At 36.5% G+C, this 16,143-nt stretch overlaps 1 protein-coding gene across 18 annotated transcripts in view; it reads left to right on the forward strand.

Annotated features, from left to right (window-relative positions):
* The window catches only part of ARHGEF10 (Rho guanine nucleotide exchange factor 10), a 108,159-nt gene that overhangs the window by 78,192 nt on the left and 13,824 nt on the right, over positions 1-16,143 (forward strand). For all 18 annotated transcript variants that reach the window (XM_086876016.1, XM_086876019.1, XM_086876007.1 and 15 more), the window contains 3 exons: positions 1,184-1,407; positions 2,307-2,464; positions 11,164-11,306. In XM_086876016.1, the coding sequence (XP_086732142.1) occupies positions 1,184-1,407; positions 2,307-2,464; positions 11,164-11,306 (525 nt within the window). The remainder of the gene's footprint in view (positions 1-1,183; positions 1,408-2,306; positions 2,465-11,163; positions 11,307-16,143) is intronic.

The raw sequence follows: 16,143 nt of genomic DNA on the forward strand, positions 1-16,143 counted from the left end.
CCTCATGATCTTGCCAGTCTCTGCAGGGTGTCAGTTAAGCGTATGTGATTTGTGCAGCACAGAATGAATTCCAAAGTGCTGAGCACATTTAGAAGGGAGTTATGTGCTAATTTGTAACAATTGCTGCTAAAACCCATATGAGCTTACACTCAGTCACACACAGTCCTACCGTCTGTTTTTGTATTTTAAGAATATTTTATCCAAAAATAATATTTTTAAATCTGCACAGGAAAACAGCTTCCTCTGTATGTTGCTATGACCCCAGGTATGCAGATATTCCAGCAGAAAAAATAAGGTGGCTAGAAGCTGTTGTCAAAAAAAAGGCAAGCTAATGTTTTCAGGAGCTTTTCTAGTTACTAGAATACTGAAATTTTAAGGGAATCTTTTCAAATTAAAAGTTAGAAACAACTTTTCTTAGTGGTCTTTTTCAAGGCAATCCATATAATTTCTTTTTGTCTTTGCCATTTTTGAATAATCATTGCAAAACCATGCAAATTAAATCTTTCTATTGCTACAAAATACTCTTCTCTTTCCTATTTTATTTCATATAAACAGAAAGAGTTACTATGTTACTATACAAAAACATGTGCTGTGCCTGGCTGGCTTTTTCTTTTCTGTTTGACTTCTCTCTGATCCCTAAAATGTACAAGTTTATGGACATGTTGATGATGCTTAGTTCTGGATCAGGGAAGAATTTAGCTTTCTGCATCAGCAAGTTTTCCAGACTCTTTCTTCTGGGACAGAGCATTTCTTTGTAGACCTGTTACTGTGCAAAGGACAGGCCTCAGCTATATTACCTGTTTTAAAAGAACCTGAGACAATTTAGACCACTAGTTATTAAAATAACAATGTTTCACAGATACTTAGAGTAATTGCATTATGTAATGTATATACATTTGAATCAGATATCAGAATAGGCCATAAAATTATTTATGCTTTAAGAACATTAATTTTTTGTGAGCATAGAAGGCAAGTTTGTACGTATAATGTTTTGACATATCTTGTATTTGTGCTGAATTATTCTCTTATGTCTTAATGCATGAAAATTCATATTCACACATATAACTTGAGATGCATTCTTCAGTTAACATTCCAGTCATTCTTTCACATGCTGATCTTCCTGGAGACAGGTATCAGTTATGGTCTGGTTTTTTTTTAATTTATTTTCCTTTTTTCATTTCAGATTGGAAGTTGTACTAATCAGATGGGCCAGATTGCAATAGTTTCATTTCAAAGCTCCAGCCCCAAGGTTATTGAGTGCTTCAATGTGGAATCCCGGATTCTCTGCATGGTCTACATACCAGAGGAGGAGAAGCTGAAAGAGCAAAACAAGGCTCCAGACTCTGAAAATGTTCTTGCAAAAACTTCTAATGTGCCTACTATTTGCCTTGGCATGGAAGAAGGAAGGTGATTCTTGCTTTTGGTGTAATGTGTATAATTTATTGATTAAGTTTGCTATACTATAGAAAAATTGTGTGAGATACTTCTAAGAAAATGTTTACTTTTTAAAAAAGTATCCAAATGTTATCTCAGTGACCTCAAGGTATTGTTTCCACTTAAATCAGGGATAAAATGCACTCTATGTTATTTAAAATTACACCATGTGATATTTGAAATTAAAGCAGGGCATCTTTTTGATGAAAAAGGATTAGTTCATAATATCTGAAAATATAATTACTACTTTTGTAACTTTGCAACATAATCTTCAGGTATTGGAAAATTTTCAGAATGGCAAAGAGGAATCCATTAATCTTCTGCCCTGCCATATTATGCAGGATTTGTCATGTGAAAAAATAATATAGCTGTTTACTATTGACATGAATTACTTTTCTCTCTTTGGACCGATGGCCTACTGACCATTTCTAGAAACCAGTGATTTAATTCCAGCCTTAGCAATATTCTTAGCATATCCATTGTAACAATCAGTAGGAATCATGGAAATTTTAAGTGTAAGTGACATCTGGTTGTGAGTTTTTTTTCTTTTCCCTAGTTCTCCACGTAATATAAATTTATTTTTTTTTAACTAATATAAGTTTTAGATAGGCTCATAATAAGGGCTTTGAACAGAATTGTTACTATGCCTCTTTTTTGAATAAGTTTCTGCAGACAAGATAATATGAATGTGTTGTCATATGTCAGTGTTAAGTAATTGCAAGTTGTCTACACAGACATTCTGGGGTGTCAAGAATTGAAGAAGAAAATCCTCTTTCCCCCAGTATTTTATTCTAAACCTCTCTTGCATATTCTAACAAGAACTATGTAAAGCTTAATTTCACAGGTCTATTTTTTCTTGCTTCTTTCTACAGCATTTCTATTTACAAAAGTTGTCAAGGCTCAAAGAAAATTCGACTTCAACACTTCTTCACTCCTGAAAAATCAACTGTTATGAGCTTAACGTATAGGTCTCAATACTTGTTTGCTGGCTTGGTAAATGGAAACATCTCAATCTACACAAAAGCAGAAGGTAATGCTGCATAGTGATATGATTTGATGGCATCCTGAGGAACTCACATGTCAGTGTATTTTGGCAGAAGTAATTTTCCACTAATATATTTTCTGGAAATTCTTTGTAAAACTGCTGAACTAGGATTATGACTCTTTCAGGTATGTCTGAAGAGACTTGTCTGTTTTTGAAGGATAGTAGGAACTTTGGTACTCTTCCCAATTTCAACATACATGCATATGACAATTGATTTTCTACCTTTGCTTAAACCCTAAAGTCTTCAGTGTTGCGAGAGTCCAGAAGTTTATGTGCTAACAGCAGTACACAGTATCTTACACAGCACAGTGCTTATTTCTCTCAACTACCCGGTATTGGTGTTTATGAAACAGAAATCTCCTACTGGTAGAGATTTCTGTATATCTTACTTTAAATGACAACCCCATTTTTACTGTACAGATGGGATGAGTCTTTCCTATGTGTGCAGTTCATGTATTTCATGGCAGGCCTCCTTTCTCTATTAACATTACAGTTGGTTGTTTTGTATCTAGCTAAATAATTGGCTAAAATAATTTGAATAAAGGAGAATCCTAGGCAATTCTTCTGAACCACAAGTGTCTTTTCCAGAGGTGGTTCAGATGCTTCCAGTACATCTCACTAACTTTCCTGCAGTATGGCATATATATCTATTCAGTGAAAATCAGTGAGGCTTTGCTCAAGATTTGAAACCTTTATGTTTTAAGCGAAACGTTACCACAGAGACTCCTAACCTTGCAAAGTACAGATTAAGGAGAGATCTGCCTTATTTGTGTGAGCTGCAGTAAAGATGGTTGTCATGCTTCTCTAGTGAGGATGTTCCCTGTGAACAGTTCAGCTGCATTTGTGTGGCACTGTACCTTGGCTACTAAATCCTACCAGTCTGTAACTGAGGAACCAAACTCAGTATCTGTAATCTTGGAACAAATTATATGTTCACTGTTAGGTCATATAAAAATTTTGTTTGGGAAAGGTACAGGATGCTTGCTTTTTTTTTTTTTTTTTTTTTTTTTCCACAAGCAACAAAGGATTTGGGAAAAAGTGTTGGGAAAGAGACTTCCTTTGTCCAGTTGTTGTCTTCAGCCTAGTAGGTTTCCTGTTGAGCTGTTGTCTCTGATCCAAAGCCAGACATTACGTTTCAGTTCCCTTTAAAACTTTTTTTTTTAAACCACATAACATTTTTTATTTTATTTTATTTTAATAGCTTTTTTTTTTTTCTTTTTTTTGCTTTTGAGGCTCAGGAGTGAGGTCTAAATCCTAGATTCATAATATTTTTGGTATTTCAGTTTCTCTACATACCTGGGAGGGGCATTAAAGTGAACCTGTCATCTTCTCTGAATGGCGTTGGTGAATTTAAGCTATTTTAAGAATACAGTTACTATCACTCAACTTCTTCCAGGAAAGATCACTTCAAAAACACAGCTGACATCCTTGGCAGTATAGTGAAGAAAGGATTAATGGGTTGCATATCTACTGAGAATAGTAAAGATGGGGCAGAGCTGTTAACCAGACTGCATTACAGTCTGGTTATGAGAGGGAGGCTGTTGCATTGACCAGGATCTTAGCATCCCCTGTTTGTCTTCTTCTGAAGACACTGGTTTTGGGCAGTGAGATGTTCATAAAGCCTGTCAAAGTCTGAGTCATGATCACTGGAACTTTGAGATGGGAAATAATGATATTTTTCTGACTCTTGTCAGTTTATCTTGCGGTTCCTCTCCTTACTGCTTGGTCAGTGTAGCTTATTTCAGTTCTCCATGCCCCATGGAAATTGTGTGATTCAGCTGCTGCCATGTTAGTGTCTGTCTTCCTTATAGTTGGCTGCTGTGGTTATGTGAGGCAGTACGCCCTGGAGGGGTGTTTTTATGAGCACTGACCTATTTACCAAACAAAGGAATCCAAGTGAAATGGGAGGGAGGGGGAATGCAACCTCTGAGGAGCTTTGTGCAATTCATCAGGGTTGCCTTCTATTCTGCAGAGGGGGTTACTTTTCAGCCATGTACTTCAGCTTGGGTTTTGGTCTGTCATTATAAAGGAGATTAAGTAAAGTTTTAAAAGTGAATGTGAAATATATCACTGCATTACATCTCGATTTGAAGCCTGAGAAGGACAAATGCTGTGAGATGCACAGGAAAAATGTTTGTTCAGCCTGTTACAGGATTCCATTAATGAGAAAGTATAATCTTTCTTCTAGGATCAAAATTTATCTCACAGTCTGTGACAGAGCTGGGGTCCTTTTGTCTTCCTCCGTGGGCAGAAACTGTGTGGATCAGTTCACTCACTGAATTTTGATGCCTTACTCTATGTAGTCAGAGACCCATAACTTGTTTCATTTGGTTTTCAGGACCCAAATAGCTCTAATTTCTCCAGTTGTTCTCAGAGGAGTCAGTGCATATAAATATCCATGATGTTTGTTTATAAACAGCAAGTGCTTTCTTCTGACTTTCTTCGCTAGAGAACTTTGTCAAATCAACAGCATCCAGAGCGCTCTCTTCCTGCAGAAAGTCTTGTCTTGAAGTAGTAAAAAATGGAAACAGACGTCTTACAGTAAACCAAGGAGCAACTGCCATGTTAGTGGGATAGTAGGAGGTGCACAACTCTCTTTCTGGAAAGTAGTCATATTTTAGTGAGACACCTCTGTTTCCATGTATTTTCACATATGAGGTAAAAAGTACTTGAGTACTTTTTAGTACTTTATGTCTTGTTAAGTACTTGAAAATATCTACTGTGATGTATTTGAACATAAACTAAAAGCAAAGTCTTGAGGTGCTGGTACTGTAAAATCTACTTGGCTCTTAAATGTGAGCTAACATGGTGATTTGTGAAAACATCACAGAACACTAGGGTGCAGGCCAGCTAATATGTTAATTTTAAAAATAGTACCCTGATAATTATCCTCACTAATTCTTAATTTTATGTGAGTGAGAAGACTTGTTTTGGGAACTGTGAGACAGCTAGTGAATTAAGTGCTGTTCTGTATAGGAATGGGAATGATGCAGATTGCAAAATTTCTGACACTGTTTGGGGAGGACTTACTTTACAGGTCTGTGAACTTTTGCACGGTTATCAGTCTGAAAAATTCTGCATTTAGTGTTTGCCTCAGGCTGAGTTAATATTTCCATGCAAAACATACTTAGAAGAGGTTAAGGAAAAAGTGTGTTCTATTGTCTTTGTTTAAAAAACAACAAAACCCCTTTGTGATGGTTGCAGACAGCCCAGCAGATGTGTGTTCTGAGTGATGTAATAGCTAAAAAGGTCAGCGCGTGTTTGACTTCCATTCACAAAAGTATCTTGGGAAAGGGAAATTGCAATCTTTATATAATATAGGTGTACTGTTCCTGATATACTGTAGTCAGTTCCAGCTACTTCCTTTCTTCTAGACATTGATATGCATTTCCCTTTCATAAAGTCCTGTAAAGAGTACAGGAGAGAAACAGGAAAAAGAAAATAAAAATTCAGAATTATTGTGGCAGAAAGTAGAAGAATTAATATTTTAGTATTTCAGTAAGAGTTTGGTCAGGTGAAATAATAGCTGAGGCAATTTTGGCCATGCACAGAACAGAAGAGACTTCACTGGTAAGAACTTAGGGAACTCTGAAGTTGGTCGAAGTTCTGATGACTCTGATACCTGTCTAAGGAGGCCTTTGTAGCAATAATCAAGTGAGCATTTTCAGAGGATTAATATAAAGGAAAATGACAAAAACTGAAAGGAAATACAAGGCTAAGCGGAGACAGTTACAACAGTGAAGGAGTAGCAAGTCAGTTCACTGGTGAAGTACCTTGATGGATTTGGTACAACATTCTTGTCCTCTGACAGACAAATGGAGGAAAGAAGAGTATGTGGAATGTAAAACGCTGATGTTGAAGTCAGAGTGGATCCATGTACCGCTATAGCTTGTCTGAAGAGTGGATTTCTGGCATGTGCGTGTGACTGCCACTTCAAGTAGATGTTGTGAAAACTTAACAGTGGTATTAAACTGTTAGGGACAGGACTAGAGCAGTGATACTGAAACAGAGATAAAATACTGTTGTCTTTGCAGTGTCACATAATACTCATTACCAGAAATATGTTGACATTGCTTTCAGTCTTATTTGTATATTTCATGCTGGGTCCTCCAGTACCACCCCTGTATAATTTCAGGAAGAACTCTGTCAGCTGTTTCACTTGAAGAATTTGATGCATGTGGAAGAAAAAATGAGTATGCATGCACAATATTCTAATTCCTAAAACTAATTCCTAGTTACACATTGTTTAGAAGAGCAGGCCTGAGTGTCTCATCTTATTTTCAAGTGATAGGGAGTGTGCTAAACTTTTGACTTATGTAGGTACCATTTTACTCCTCCACAGTGCTGGTTTATGTACCATGTGATGGAAAAAATGTTTGTGCTCCACTGCACTAATTAACCAAGAACTGCTGTTCCCAGGGCTGTGTTGGCAGCTCTGTTGAAACCATCAATAGTGCTGCTAAGCAAGAGAGGAAGCTGTCAACAAAAGTGCTTGCTCAGTTCAGCTTGACTGAAAGCATAAAGGAAGGGAAGACTACTACAAACTTTGAAAAGACTTTCTGAAATAAAACTACATGTTAATAGATTATCTCACATGAAGAGCTCAGTGTACCGACTAATTACAATTATTAAAAGTATTAAATATTTAAAATATTTATAAATTAATAATTGGAAGATTATTCTTGTAAATTATTGTGAAATAGTATTACTTTCCTTCGTTGGGTTTTGTGGAAACATACCACAGAAAGATAAAATGAACATTGTTTTAAAACTTTTCCTATCTGATTAAATGTGAGTGAATAGAAGGATAACTAATTTTCCAAATTCATAAAAATCACAAGATTAATAACAAAATGCACTAATGGAAATAATTTCCATTTGCATTAAAATATTATAGAAATTATTAGAAATATTTTATGAGCATGAGAGACCTTCCTTTGATGCAGCTAAACAGTCTGATATATGCATTGCAAGATGCTGTTCAATACTGGTGTATAAACTATGACATGTAACTTACAAAGAGTATTAAAAATAGTGGCATAACACAGTGACATGACACAGATCTATTAGTATAAAATCTCTCTTCTGGTTTTTTAAAATACTTATTTAATATGCAAATATCAGACATCATATATACAACATAAATATATGACATCTAATTTTCAGAAACCCCTGGATTAATTTCTGTCTTTGGCCCTGTTCTTAGATTTTGTAGACACATGTCTTTCCTGCAAACAACTGTACCTGCAATCCATGTAGTATTCCTTGAGACGCTGTTGGCAAAAGTTTTATCTTGGCTTCTGTTTCTTGCTTCTTTCCTCTTTTGCCAGGAAAAAATAAACTTTAGTCAGTAACTAGCAAAGGATTTTATAGCATCAAACAAAGCTGTTCCTTATCTTTTTTGCAAGTGCTGTGACTAATTTTAAGTACCTGGATAGTGCCAGTTGTTGAAACTACTTACATAAGCATGTCTTGAATCTGCAGGTGTTTACAAAAGTGGGATAGATAGAGATAATGCCTCTTTTCTCTTAGATTTTAAAAGCCATGGACATTGGATCAGACAGATAACATGAAACAGCCAGTGTCAAATGAGAAGTCTGTGCAGGCAGGTATTGAACAGGGTCTGCTGAGATCTGGAGAGAGAGGCAGGGAGAGTATTATGTTTTCTTCAAAGTGTGATTTTGATAGTCTTAAACCACTTGTGAGCTAGACACAGACTTGTTAAGTAATTTTAGAGATGGGTGATAAAATTCTTGGTCAGCAAACTGAAGTTGTGGTCTTACTTTTAGCCAGCAGCCTGTGGTTAAAGCATTTACAGAAGTATGTTGGATTATCAGGCTTAATCCCTCGCCTTGCTTTAGTGGATTTTTACCCATGCTTTCCACTCTCAAGAGATCTTCCTGGCTGCCACAAAATGAGAGGAGAGAGATGCATAGGGCTTAATTTGTCCTCTTGGTGCCATTCCACTTTGTATAGTTAATTAGTCATTCACTGAGGCAGGGTCCAGAACACAGTTGACACATCCTTTGAATACTGCTCTAATTACTAGACCAGAGAGTGTCCGCCTACACTTTTTTCCCCTCATCTGTCTCAGATGCTATCTGATCTGGAAGACAGCAATGTTTGCAGGAAGAACTAAAAATGCACCAGAGAATAGCCTTATCACATAACTATAGGGTCATAGGGGTAGAGTGATAGCTTTGGATGTTTGCTGGGCTGATACATCAAGTGGGATTACAGGGATTTTTTTCATGAATTGTGGTAGCATGAAAGACATGAGGCTTCTATCTCACCTGCTTCGTTTGTCCAATCCTATGGAACTCTTAAACTGGATTGTCAAGTACTGTGTTAACACATACACCAACAGAAAAGGGTTTTGTGAGAACTGAGATTTTTTAGGCATATATGTTGAATCGGATATTCATGACTCAGTTGGTATTTATAACATTGATAGTCTTGAAATCACTTTCTTACATTGATCAAAATTGTTAATAAGGCTTAATGCTTAGTCATCTGAGGAATTACATGAAACTTCAGGGCATAGAGTTCCAGATATAAAAAAAAAAGAAACACATTAGATGTTTGAAATTTAATTTAAACAAAATGCAAATGAGTCCACAGTTGAGATTCTCAAAATCCTTATTTTCCTGTTCTTTCAGTATCAGCTATGCTTTATATATAAATTAATGTATAGCTTGAATGTATTTAAGAAAAATAGTTGTCCATGAACTTTTGTTTTATGTTAATGTTTTTTTCAGTGTGAAAATATAACTAGAAAAGATAGCTTTTTTGCTCAGCATATCCAATCCTTGCCCAAACTCACAGTCCTTATCCTTCGAAATAGACAGGAAGAATGTACCAGAATTATGCTGATTTATCCCTAAGAATGGTGCTATGTACAGATTGCTGTTAAAATTCTGCAGTCAGCATCCCTTGCACAGTGAAAATTGTGACACGCAACTTCACTCTCTGAAGGCTTTGCACTGACTACAGTGGTTACAGCAATCATAGGGTATGGGCAGCCTCCAGTTTAGAATTTAATTTGTGGGTAATGTGGTTGCTAAAGAATGAAAACTTCTCCAGAAGTTTGTTTATTGCTAATAGTACGTATGAGTCATAGAGAACAGAGTGACTCTGACATTGCTGGGAGAGTTTGCAGGCTAATAACTGGAAGCACTCTTCTCAATGCAAACTAAAATAATGAAAATTATTTTGACAACTTGAAACTAAATGTCACTTCTACAAAGATGCTTTCAGAAGAGAGCCACATCCTGAGAATGACTCAGCGAAGTTTGTATCACACAGATGACAGAAATTTGGAGAAGTACTCCAGAACTGATGCTTCTCATTTTTGTTGTTGCCACTCTAATTGGTGAAGCAGGAAATTTTGTACCCCTATTCTTTAAGCAAATAATAGAAGATGTACTTGTTTTCAGGAGGGAAAAGAAAAAAATAGTACTTCAGTGCTTGCCTAAAGATGTGTTTACTTTGTTCTCATCAAGTCAAAATTCAAGTGGTTACTGAGTTGAAATCAGTGTCAGAAAAGTAGACTACTTTACTGCAGTTTGTGCAGGAAGAAGGCTTTTCAATGAAGAAATGGTTTTGAACTATTTTATCTCAATGTAAAACCCAGTTACTTTTAATCTGGGTTACAGATTTGTATATTATTAATAAATCGTAATGTATAGATAGAAATGTTACCTTTGAGACTGTATTAAACAAGCACTTACAATATATTAACTAATATGAAAACATTAAAATTATTATTGCTGTACTTAATATGTCAATTTGTGTGTATAAAAGGTAAAACTCCAACTGTTTCAAGAAGCTCATGTTGCTGGCTCTTAAATTTGGGGAGAAATAATCTGCTAGTCCTTGTTTCAAAGAGATGGCAATTGACAGTGACAATAGCGGTAGGAGGAAGCATGCTGCTCTTACCAGAACCCCTCTGAATAATTGACTGTGCTACATACACAATTTAATTTAGATCTGATAAATGCAGTCCAAAGAAAAAACTGTGGGTTTTATAATTAGTGGGAAAAGTAAGAAAAGTGAAGATATGGCACAAGACCAAGTTTTCATTTTTTGGGTTTTTTTTTTTGTTTGTTTGTTTTCTGTTTTTTTAGCTATTGCTTTGTTTTTTTGGGGTTTGTTTTGGTTTGTTTTCTATCTTAAATGAAGCATCTAGTAGCAGGAAGGTCAGTTCTATCAAAATGCTCTTAGAGAGTGATCTGCACTCATTACAGCCTACAGTAAAAATCTTTCTGACTACTTTGCACATGAAAGATGTATCTGTCCTGGTTAGAAATTGATTCATCTTGAAGAAAGTTGGTTGTGAGCTCCTTCTGTGTTGGACACAGTTGCCAGACATGGGTTTCTGACTGTATTTCCTCTGGGGAGGAAAGCAGTTTTAACAGAACAGCAATGTGGTACTCCTGAATTATCATTTAATCTAGATAAAATTTGCTCTGTTGACAGATACATGAGTACTTATGTTTGGATTTTCCCATTAATGTTGTCTTATCCTTACAAATTTACCCTGGAAGCTAAAAGTAACCATAAACAAATCACAGTGTAGCTTGAAGTGGCAACTTGCAGAAATTCAAGCAGTGGATTTTCAGAACTGTTTTAAAGCAAAGATCTCCATTTGGTTGTGTATAACCTTTCTTCTTCTTTTATTGAAGATGGGACATGGAACACGGAACCTCAGAAGATAGTTAAATTGGGGGTTCTGCCTGTTAGAAGTCTGCTTGTGATGGAGGAGACCATTTGGGCTGCATGTGGTGGACAAATTTTTATAATCAGCACTGTGACGCATTCCATAGAGGTAAACACTTTTAAAAGCATTGCTCACCTATTACACTGCAGGGTATAAGCAGTGAAATTTTGAAGATGAAAATCCATTTAAGAAGCATCATGATTCATGAAGCTTTTTATTGAATGTGGTCTCAGTTCTTTTAAATCTCACTCCTTTAGTTTGTAATTCTGCTGTTGTGTTCTCTGCTGATGTCTCATTAGACCTTGTTCCCACTTACCCACTGGTTTCTGTAAGGTGCTTGGAAATGATGGAGCATTTGGGGCACAAGATTTTCTTAAAAATGAAATCTGAAATAAGGCAGCAGAGAAGTGGGTGCCTATAGGAATTTCATGTTACTTACAGCAGAAGGTTTAGCTGAGAGACTGCCTCTATATACTTAGATATTACTTGCACCTTGTGATAATGTCATAATATATTTTTTCAGATTTTTTCTTCTCGGTGACCTACAAAAATTTTATTTGCATAAGAGCAGTTTCTGATGAATAGTCACACAAAAGCTGGCTTTTTCAGAATGAGAGAAGAGTGTTAAGGGTTCAAATTCACATTTGTGACATTTTCCAGAAAATGTTAATCCCTTATTTCTGTCAAAATTATAGCTTTCACCAAAAGAACATCCTAGTAGTCCCAAGAGCTGATGAAACATTAGTAGTTCAACCTCTCATTCAACCTACAATAGTGTATCACTGAATTGCATGATGTTTACAGCCATGAAGTTTTTTCAAACAGGAGTCATGATGAGCTCACAGCCTCCTTCTTTGTGTGCATTGTTGCTGCATTTTTTTCCTTTGATGATAGTGTTTTCTCCCAACAATTGTCCATTTGGTACAATTGATTCTGTGAGTCACTGTCATGGGTTTGCGGGGAAATAGCTAACATCCTAATTTCCTCTGTCTTTTTCTGTGTTTTCTGAGTGATTTGTTTCATCTAATAAGATGCTTGGAACATAGTTTCTTCTACTTCACTTTTCTTCAAGGCTTGTTTTGTTGGTAGTTTGAATGGTACATTTAGAGAAAGATTTTGGATGAGTGATTTGGATAGGTGCTTGAAATGGACTTTTGCTAGTTCCGTGGTTGCTGTTCTACAGATTTTGGTAAAATCCCTTAGATTGTCACTAGGAAAACGGTAAGAAATCAGAGCCAGGTTGTTCTTGTGTGAGGCTGGATACTCACAGCCAGATCTCTGTCAATTCTGGCCTAATTCTGTAACTATGTTCTCCCTAAATCAGGTGATATGGCTGCAGTTTGGACTATGCTAGGCTGTTTTGGCAGAGGAGAACAAACTCAGAGTTAAACAAGCTTTGAGGATTAAAGAATGTTTAAATATTACTCTTCACTCTTACATAAAATGTCATAGACTGCAGTGTTGAAAACAAAAGTTTGGAGAGATAAAATAACAAGTACTCTAGCAATATCTCTCAGACATGGCAGTTTCACTTTTCAGCTGTTACTACAGATTTTCCTATAAAAGCATCACAGGAGGTTTCTTCTCATTTCTCAACTAAACCATCTATAGTTGATGTAGTTGTAGTCAGAGCTCAGGTTATAATACGTCCATTGTACACACAATAAGTGCTGCAGCAAGCACCATAAGAAATGGTGTGTATGGGTTAAGTAGTGTTTTTTCAATATAAATAATTTTGTTCATGAACATGATGATTTTCTGTCACTAGTGGACACGAAATAGAAGCATGGATTCAATCACAACAGCCAAGGTTTTTGATCTGAAGAAGGCAGAAGCCTTTATTTCGGGGTTTTCAGCCCCTTTGTAAGGTGTTCCGATACAGGTTTAACATGATTGGTAAAGGGAACAACACCTCTCTTGTCCCGTTGGTGGAACAGGAGAAAACACATTCAGAACACCTGTACACCACTGTTTTGTGAACCAAAAGCCTATTTACAAAACAGAGAGAGAGAAAAGTTTCCCAAAAGACTTTCCCTTGGGAAACAGATCAGCCACTGACCGGCTGAAAACACTTTCAGGCTCAGAAAATCATGTCCACAATTTTCTGTACATCTGGCTGAGGGTCATCTTTTTTATTTCATACAAATACCCATGGCATAGCATGTCATCTTCCTCATAGAATTGTGAACAAGCAATGATTTTCTGTTGCTTCATTATGGGCATTAAGACATACTGGTCTTTTTCTCTTCATCTCACCTAGCTAAACAGGTCCCTAATGTTTTCAGTGTTGCTGCCTACTCAGTGACCTGACTTGTTTTGATAACTTCCTAGATTTATGTTTCCAAAAGTGATCTGCTCTGTTGTCCTTACTATGTCCACTGGCAATATTGTTTCAGTATTACATGGTGCATGGGCAATTTAAACTCTGTCAATGTCAAATGTTTTAACATCTGAGCTGCCTCTTCCTTATGGTGAAGAGCAGAAGCTTTGTTGTACAAGAGGAAGCAGCAGCAAGGAAAAGTTTGTTCTCCCTCTGCTCTCTCTTGCTGAGAGTTAGTAGTAAAGATTTGACTCAAGATCTTCTGTATAAACTTAATCTTTGCTCTAGCAGCAAGAAACCAGGTGTCATACAGGGCTCACCTGTTACTCTTCCCTCTTTACTGAGCACCTTCATATCTCCATATACTTTATGTGGAGATACTCCATTTATACTGCCATACAGCTGCTTGCTAGTTCACTGCTATTGTCATGCATAAATACTGTGTACCCTGCATCATGTACATTACCTGTAAAGTCATCTGACAAGGTTTTAAGGCAAAATTTGTGCAAGCCCATGAGCATATTCAAAACTATTTTGTAAACTTGTCCTTATAAGGCACCCTTTGCTTCACAGGTATCTCGTATTTAACTATCTGTGCATTAGCTAAGTGCAGAGTATGTTATCCTTGAAGACAATCTCATTCCATTCTTCCTTGCTTTGCTAAGGTTTTTATTTAAGATCTTTTCTTTATTTAATAATTTTTAGTAAACAAGCATGTTTGTTATTGTGTGTATTGGATTTGGATATTACTCATGTCTGCTTTCCCCCACCCACTCTGATATGTGTAAGATTCTCAATTCATTTGTTCTAATGATACGTTACTGTAACAAAATGTTTTAGGTAATGTCTTTTATTGGCACAATACCCCAAAATGGCAAAATGCCTCAAGATCCTTGGCAGGGCACAGGTGAGAAATGCACCAATTGCTGTTACATATTAATTACATACTCTGATACGCTTTCTGTGAAGAAATTTGTCACTTAGTAATGACCCTAGATCTGACAGCTGTATTGCTGTTGGGTACAGACCTACACCCCATAATGGTCTCTGTGGCTGGAGCATCTTGTACTCTGCAAAGGCAGTTTGCCTTTGTTCAAAAACCTCAAAAAGTGCCAGAGTATTTAATAAAGTTACCAGTTGAGTGTCATTCTTTCCTAGTCTGTTTTGTCTTGTTTTTAAAACTTTGCTAACTATACAGGAGTTACACTGAAGTCTTCAGCTGAGTAACCAAAACAGATGGAAATCCCTATACATGAATGAGTGTGTGTTACCCAAGTATTGTAACTTCTTTAAGGCAGTGAAAGACATTTGTTTGACGTTGGGGGTAATGACCCTCATTATCTTCTTCCCTTGAACCTGGAGAAATCGTGCTTCATCTCTTGGTGCAGCTATCTGGTGTAATTGAGCACTCCCTCAAAAGAAGGGCTCTGCTGTGTCTCACACTGCTGGAACACTGGTGAGCTGCACTGGGCTCTGGCATCCACAATGCCTTCTGCAGCTTCTGTGCTGCTGTAGATAGAATGGCAGAGCCTGAGAGGGGAAAATCCAGGCTTTGAACAGACAGGAATGTAGGTATGAAAACTAAAAGAGAAAAAGAAAATGAAGTTCAATTATTTTGATGACAAATGGAATAAGACATCTTTGTTCCTTTCTATCTGTGTTTCTTGTTATAAAAAGAAAAGAAAAATAGAAGTAAAAGGCCAGCTCACTGGTTTTCACGTAGACATGTAATTGAAACAGATGTCAAAGCTGTCCTTTATACGAAAATTTATGCATAAGAAGGTGAAGTTTTGGAGTGTGTTCTTGCTCCAGGTTAGAAACCCTTTCAATGAGAAGAATAGTTCTTTCTACAGGTCTTGTCGTGTTTGCAATATACAGTTTAACTTCAAATGTGTCTGTGTGTTCCAGCACACAGCTGTACGAATGGCAGGACAGACTTAAGTGGGAGTATAATGAGTTGGCTGGTTAAAATGGAATGTGACAAAAATGCATGTGTAAGTTGTTTTCAGTGGCACCAACATAGTAGTCAGCTGTGGTCGGATCTCTCCAGAGAAAATTCTTTTTTTATGCTCTTCTTCATTTTCCTTCTAATTTCAAAGAGTGAAAGTTGCTGGTCAGGTTTGCTTCAGCTGCTATGGATTTATCCTCTAGAAGTTCTCAAAAGGCAATTAGTCACTAGTGTAGGGATGTATGAGTCTATAAACAAAGAAAATATTTCAGAATATTTTTTGCAATGGAACATGGATGATGAGAATATCAGCAAATCTAGTCATAAGGGCTGCTTCTGACATTGAAAGATGTTTTTTACAGATAAATTCTTCTGTTGAATGAATTTTATGATTTTGAAATTGTGCATATCATTTGATAACGAATGAATAGTGGTTACTTCAGGAAAACTGAATATAAATGTGCCTGCCAGAGTTGCTTATCTTACATTCTGCAGTGTTATTAGTCAAAGAATCAAAAGATAATACCATAACACTCAAAAACTGAACCACTGCCTCACAGCTGAAGAGAAAATTCTGTTCATTTACTAAAAAAACAAACATTTGAAGAATAATGTTAACAAATGAAACACACAAAAGATAATTCCCATTCTCTTTAAGCAACAAATTTCTCTGTGAA

This window comes from Cyanistes caeruleus, chromosome 2 (genome assembly GCF_971803275.1).
Source record: "Cyanistes caeruleus chromosome 2, bCyaCae1.hap1.1, whole genome shotgun sequence".
In the NCBI taxonomy this organism is placed as follows: Eukaryota; Metazoa; Chordata; class Aves; order Passeriformes; family Paridae; genus Cyanistes; species Cyanistes caeruleus.